This window comes from Chiroxiphia lanceolata, chromosome 20 (assembly GCF_009829145.1).
Source record: "Chiroxiphia lanceolata isolate bChiLan1 chromosome 20, bChiLan1.pri, whole genome shotgun sequence".
NCBI lineage: Eukaryota > Metazoa > Chordata > Aves > Passeriformes > Pipridae > Chiroxiphia > Chiroxiphia lanceolata.
This window is the reverse complement of record NC_045656.1, coordinates 3,467,844-3,473,901: the sequence shown is the minus strand read 5'-3', so window position 1 is coordinate 3,473,901 and position 6,058 is coordinate 3,467,844. Positions and strand designations below refer to the sequence as shown.

General features: G+C 59.4%; 1 protein-coding gene across 1 annotated transcript; it reads left to right on the top strand.

Annotated features, from left to right (window-relative positions):
• Positions 1–410: 410 nt before the first annotated feature.
• Positions 411–5,564, top strand: TBL2 (transducin beta like 2). Its single transcript, XM_032707631.1, has 7 exons — positions 411–552; positions 631–755; positions 1,158–1,342; positions 1,949–2,100; positions 3,131–3,257; positions 3,932–4,084; positions 5,015–5,564. The coding sequence occupies exons 1-7, from the start codon at positions 411–413 to the stop codon at positions 5,469–5,471; spliced, it is 1,341 nt and encodes a 446-aa protein (XP_032563522.1). The 3' UTR covers positions 5,472–5,564.
• The last annotated feature ends 494 nt before the right edge of the window (positions 5,565–6,058 follow it).

The window sequence follows — 6,058 nt, the reverse complement described above, 5'->3', positions numbered from 1 at the left end:
GGGGGGCTGGGGTAGGGAATGGGGTGACAGCCGGGAGGTCTGGGGGTGGCTGGGGCTGGGTAGGGTGTGATAGCGCTGGGGCTGACACCGTTGGGAGTGACAACGTCGGGGCCGGGGCAGGGTAAGGGGTGACAGCTTTGGGGGTGACAGCACTGGGGTGACAGCGTTGGGGGTGACAGCGCTAGGGTGACAGGGTTGGGGTGACAGGGCTAGGGTGACAGCATTGGGGTGACAGCATTGGGGTGACATCGGGGGTTGACAGCCCGTGGTCACATCGTTGGGTGACACCGGGGGGCCGGGGCTGCAGTACCGCCCCCGCCCGCCAGGGGCCGCCCCGCGGACGCCGCGCATGCGCACGCGCGGGTCCTGCCCCTGGTGCCGGTGGCTGACGCGGCACCGGCGGCGGGAACATGGAGGGGGCGGCGGCGCCGGGCGGGCCGGGTCTACCGGGCGCCTTCCTCATCCTCCTCCTCATCACCGTCCTCGTCCTGCTGCTGGCGGCCGCGCTGCGCCGCGCCGCCCCTCGGGCAGCCCCCGCCGCCCCGCCGGACGGTGAGTACCGGGGAGGACAGCGGAGCGCCGGGCGGCGCGGAGCGGAGCGGAGCTGACCCGGCCCCTCCGCTCCCGCAGGGCCCAGGGCCAACGGGCACGCCAGGCCGGAGGAGCCGCGGAAGGCGAAGGCGAGGCCTCGCAGGGAGAAGCAGCAGCAGCAGCAGCACAGCTTCACACACCGGCTGCTGGTCGCCACCCTGAAGGTACCGCGTGTCCCCGGGCCGCTGTCCCGTTGGTGTCCCCCCCGGTGCCGGTGTCCCCTTGGTGTCCTGGCAGTGTCCCGCCGGTACTGTGCGTGCCCGGTTCCGCTGTCCCTCCTGCTGCCGGTGTCCCCGTGGTGCCAGTATCCCACTGGTGTCTCGCCAGCGCCCCGCCGGTACCGTGTCCGGGCAGTACTGTGTGTGCCCGGTGCGGGTGTCCCGGGGATGCCAGTGCCCTGCCCGGTCCCTCCCGGTGCCAGTGTCCCCCTGGTGTCCTGCCAGCGTCCCGCCAGTGCCGTGTGCCCGGTGCCGGTGTCCTTCCCGGTGCCGCTGCCCCGCCGGTGCCGGTATCCTGCCGGTGCCAGTGTCCCACCTCCTCCCGCCGTGACCGCGCTCTCTCCGCAGGGCCACAGCAGCCCGGTGACCTGCCTGGACTTCAGCAGCAACGGGAAGTACCTGGCGTCGTGCTCCGAGGACCGCACGGTGCGGCTGTGGAGCACCCGGGACCTGGCGGGGCGGGAGCACCGCTGCCTGCGCGCCAACGTGGGGCTGGACCACGCCGAGCTCGTCCGCCTCAGCCCCGACTCACGGTACGGACAGGCCTCCTGCTGGCACAGGGGTGTCCTGCGGAGGCACCGATCCCACAGCCAGGCCCCGCTGGCATCAGTGGTGTGTGCCCTCGGATGCGTGGAGGTGGCGTCCATCACTGGGTCATCACTGTAACCACTGATCCGTGGCCTTTTCTGAAGGCAACTGGCATGGAATCACAAAACCACAACAGTCAGGGTTGGAAGGGACCTCTGGAGATCATGCAGTGCAACCCCTGATGGGTTAATGTGGTTGTTGGGGCAAATATCCCAGTGCCCTGCATGACCATGGAAATGCTGTTGAAGTCTCTGCCAGCTGGGATGTGCTGCTGAGCCTCTCCAGTGGGCTCAGGAGCTCTTGCTGGGTGGGAAAGTTGGTGGGAAAGCATGTCTTGGCTCTTTGTGAAGTGGCTTCTTTTAGAAAGAGGAAAGCATCTCATTTCCAGGTGTAATAAATTCTGTTCTTTTCCATTCAGTGTTGCAGTGGGGCCAACACAGGGAGAGAACTTGGTGCCCTCATAAAGCTTTTTACCTGCCAGTGTATCCCTCTCCCCAGGTGGCCCTGAGTGACCTGGGCTGAGCTGGGGATCAGGACCTGTCCCTCCACAGGGCTTTCATTATCTGGCTGGCAAATGCCGAGACTATTCGTGTCTACAAGATGACCAAGAAGGACGATGGGAGCTTCACCTTCACCGCAAGTTCTGGGGACTTCCCAAAGAAGCACAAAGCTCCCGTCATTAACATAGGGATTGCAGAGACAGGTATGGAAATGAGCTGCTCAGCTGTCCAGGTTGGCTTTGATTTCCTTGTGAAGCTGCTGGGTTCAAAGTGTTGGAGTTTTTGGCATTCTGAAGGCTGTGCTCAGCCCCAGTACTTGACTCTCTGTAGTCTCTTAGGGTTTTTTTTTTATTTAATTTACTCCTGAGTGAACTAAAAGGTGTCATTTTCAGACCCATTCTGTCCCTGTAACCAGCTCCCCGATATGCACAGTCTCTTAATTTACATTTTCAGGGATGCTGTTGCAAAGAGGTCTGGTCTCAATATTGAGAGGATCGCTGTTCTCTGGCCCGCCAGTCTCTCTTTAACCAGTCAGAAATCTCTCTAGTGAGTTCTTATGGTCTGTCTTGAACTTCTGGGATCACCTAGAACAGAGGTGAGGGTGGGTGGGTGGGAATTCTGTGTTAGTGGTGAGGGCTTGATGGATTAATGCTTCAGGTACGTGACAGCAGATGAATGTGAATTCACCTCTGTAACAGGAGAGCAGGGAAAATGTTAACTGAGACCTTTGTTCAGCTGTGAAAGTGAAAACTTAAACCTGCAACAAGTAGCTGAAAGGTAAACAGGCAACTCCCTGCCTGGGCTGAGGTGGCACTGGGGAAATGGGAACAAGCAGGAGTCCAACATGGACACAACCAGTAACCATGGGTGGTGCTGGTGTGACTGGGATTCAGCTGCCTGTCCACAATCCATGGCTGATCCTCGAGCTGGTTTTAGGCACACAGGGCAGATGGAATGTGCTGTGTTCCTGCTGTGGCACAGCCCGTGCTGAGCTCTGCAGGGGCTGAGGGTGCTGAGCGAGGGGCACGTGTGGGCCCAGTGCCCACTGCCCACCCAAAAGCTAAAGGAGAACTAAGGCATAACCAGGAGCTGAGTCTTCTGATTGACCCTCCTTGGATTTTGGTGCTGCTTTTGGTTTTCTCCAGCTGCAGGGAGAGGTTGTGCTGGGGCTTCAATGAGTCTCTGGCCGTGTTAGGTCTGGGACCTCTCCTGATCTTTACCTTTTTCCCCCAGGAAAGTTTATCATGACAGCTTCCAGTGACACCACCATCCTGATCTGGAGCCCGAAGGGAGAAGTCCTGGCCAGCATTAACACCAACCAGATGAACAATGCCTACGCCACAGTGTCACCCTGTGGGAGGTGAGAGACGGGAGGGATTCCGGGCTGATCCCGCTGCAGGAGCAGCTGGGAACCTCACTCCTTCCCACAGGACATCATCAGTTAGTTGTTATTGTAATGCAGTTTTCTGAGGGTTCCACAGTTTTAAAAAGGGATTTTGCCTTCTGGGATGTGGAGCTGATGTGGGCTCAGACACGGTGTGTTACCCTTGTGCCTCAGTGCTGCTGTTCTGGTAACCTGAGAACAGCTTTGGCCTCAGGTAGCAGAGATGGGACAGAGCAAACAGCCTATGCAAAGCAAACAGCATTTTGAACTTGTTTGTAAGCTCTTGAAGGTTAATTATAAAGCTAAAGTCTTTATTTCTGGGGGATCTGTTTATCAGGAAAATCTTGTTCTCTGTTCTGTCTCTAACCTGTCGCTGCAGGATGATTTGCCTTGCTCCAGGCTCAGGGAGTTTGGGGATCATAAGCATTGAACTCTTTTGCTTTGGCCTGAGAATTTCTCATTCCTGAGTTGTTCTGGTGCCCTTCCTTAGCATTCCCTTTACCAGCAGGGTTTCAGGGACAAGTGAAAACTTTCCCAGCTGACCAAAGATTTGAGTGGAGGAGTCAGGACAGGTTTGGAGAGCGCTGGCCCTGCCTTCCTCGGGTGCTCTGTTACAGGTACCCTGTGTCTCTGCTTGTTCCTTCACACAGGTTTGTGGCATCCTGTGGCTTTACCCCTGATGTGAAGGTGTGGGAGGTGTGTTTTGGCAAGAATGGAGAATTCCGGGAGGTGACCAGGGCTTTTGAGTTGAAGGGCCACACTGCTGGTGTACATTCCTTCTCCTTCTCCAATGACTCGAGGAGGTGAGTGTGTGTTATCCCACACAGCCCGCTCTGGATCACCCTCAGGACACAGGAGCTCACCCCTTCTAGGGTTCCCTAGCTGCACCCCTGAGCTGGGAGGGGTAAAACACTGCCCTGGGAGGCCAAAACTGGCTCGTGCCACCTGTGTATTCCCTGCCCATGGGAATCTCATGTGATTTAACAAGACCAAGTGCTGGTGCTGCACCTGGGTCAGGGCAACCCCTGGGATCAATCTGGGCTGGGGATAAGCAGATAGAGCAGCCCTGGGGAGAAGGACTTGGGGGAGAGGCTGGACATGACCCAACCCTGTGCCCCGGGCTGATCCCACAGCGTGGGCAGCAGGGGAGGGGAGAATTCTGCCCCTCTGCCCCCTCAGGTGAGACCCCCCATGCAGAGCTGCCTCCAGCCCTGGGGACCCAGCACAGGATGGACATGGACCTGTTGGAGCTAGTCCAGAGGAGGCACCAAGATGATCAGAGGGATGGAGCCCCTCTGCTGTGAGGAAAGGCTGAGGGAATTCGGGTTGTTCAGCCTGGAGAAGAGAAGGCTTTGGGGTGACCCAGTTGTGGCCTTCCAATACCTGAAGGGAGCTGAGAAGATGGAGAGAAACTGTTTACAAGGGCCTGGAGGGAAAGGACAAGGAGGAACAGCTTTATACTGACAGAGAGCAGGGTTAAATGGCATATTGGAGGGAAACCCTTTGCTATGGGGGTGGTGAGGCCCTGGCACAAGTTGCCCAGAGAAGCTGTGGCTGCCCCATCCCTGGAAGCATCCAAGGCCAGGCTGGACAGGGCTTGGAGCAACCTGGGATAGTGGAAAGACAGCACAGCCTGTACATGTGTACGGACTCACCCTTCCCAAAACACCTCCCTCCACAGAGGATTCCTGGTGCATTCCCTTGCACTAACCTGTCCTCTCTCGTGCTTCCAGGATGGCGACGGTGTCAAAGGACGGCACATGGAAGTTCTGGGACACGGATGTGGAGTACAAGAAGCAGCAGGACCCGTACCTGCTGCTGACGGGGCAGTGCTCGGTGCCGGAGCCGCGGCTCATCGCCCTGTCCCCCGACGGGCGCGCCGTGGCCGTGGCCGGCGGCGCCGACATCGCCGTGTACAACACGCGCCGCGGCGAGGAGGAGGAGCGGCTCCAGGGCGTGCACGGTCACGGCATCACCGACCTTGCCTTCGACACCACCGGCCGCTACCTCGTGTCCTGCGGGGACCGCGCCATCCGCGTCTTCCACAACACCACGGGGCACCGCGCCCTGGTGGAGGACATGGAGGCCATGCTCAAAAAAACTGGGAACAAGGCCACGCGGGAGCGGCTGGAGCAGCAGATCTGCAGCGCCCGCAAGGCGCTGGCCGCCATCTACGGCAGGAAGGTCTGAGCTGCCCCTGCTGCCTGTGGCCTTTCAGGGAGGGTTTTTTTTTTTTTTTTAATAACTCTGAACGGCTGGTAATAAAAGAGTGGCCCCCGGGTCCTTCCTTGCCTGCTCTGTGACCGCAGGGACACCGCTGGGGATGGTGGGGATGAAAATGGTTTTTCCTTCTGCAGGCTTGGATCATCAATATCCCACGGGAGGGATGGCTCAGTCAGCGCCCGCGAGGTTTCCTGAGCTTAGAAATGGGATTTCTGTGGCTGTGGGGTAGCGTGGGGTTTTTTTGGGGGGGGGGTTGGTTTCAGGGGAGCTGCTCAAGCTCAATTTTTGATGCGGAATGGGGGAGGAGGGTCTGCTCTACGAGGCCGGGTAGTGCTGTAACGGTGCTCCACGCTCAGGGTTTCCCCGTTCCCCAGCCCGGGGGTCTCAGGGTGGCCCCGTTCCTGGGGCCGCGGCGTTCGGGGGAGCCGAGGACGGCTCTTGCCCCAAGTAAAGATGGTGGCGACAGATCACGTGGCCTGTGCATCTGCTACGTACCCGCAGCGGGGCGGGGCCGCCCCGCGCAGGCGCAGCGGGCGGGGCGTGCCCCGGCGCGG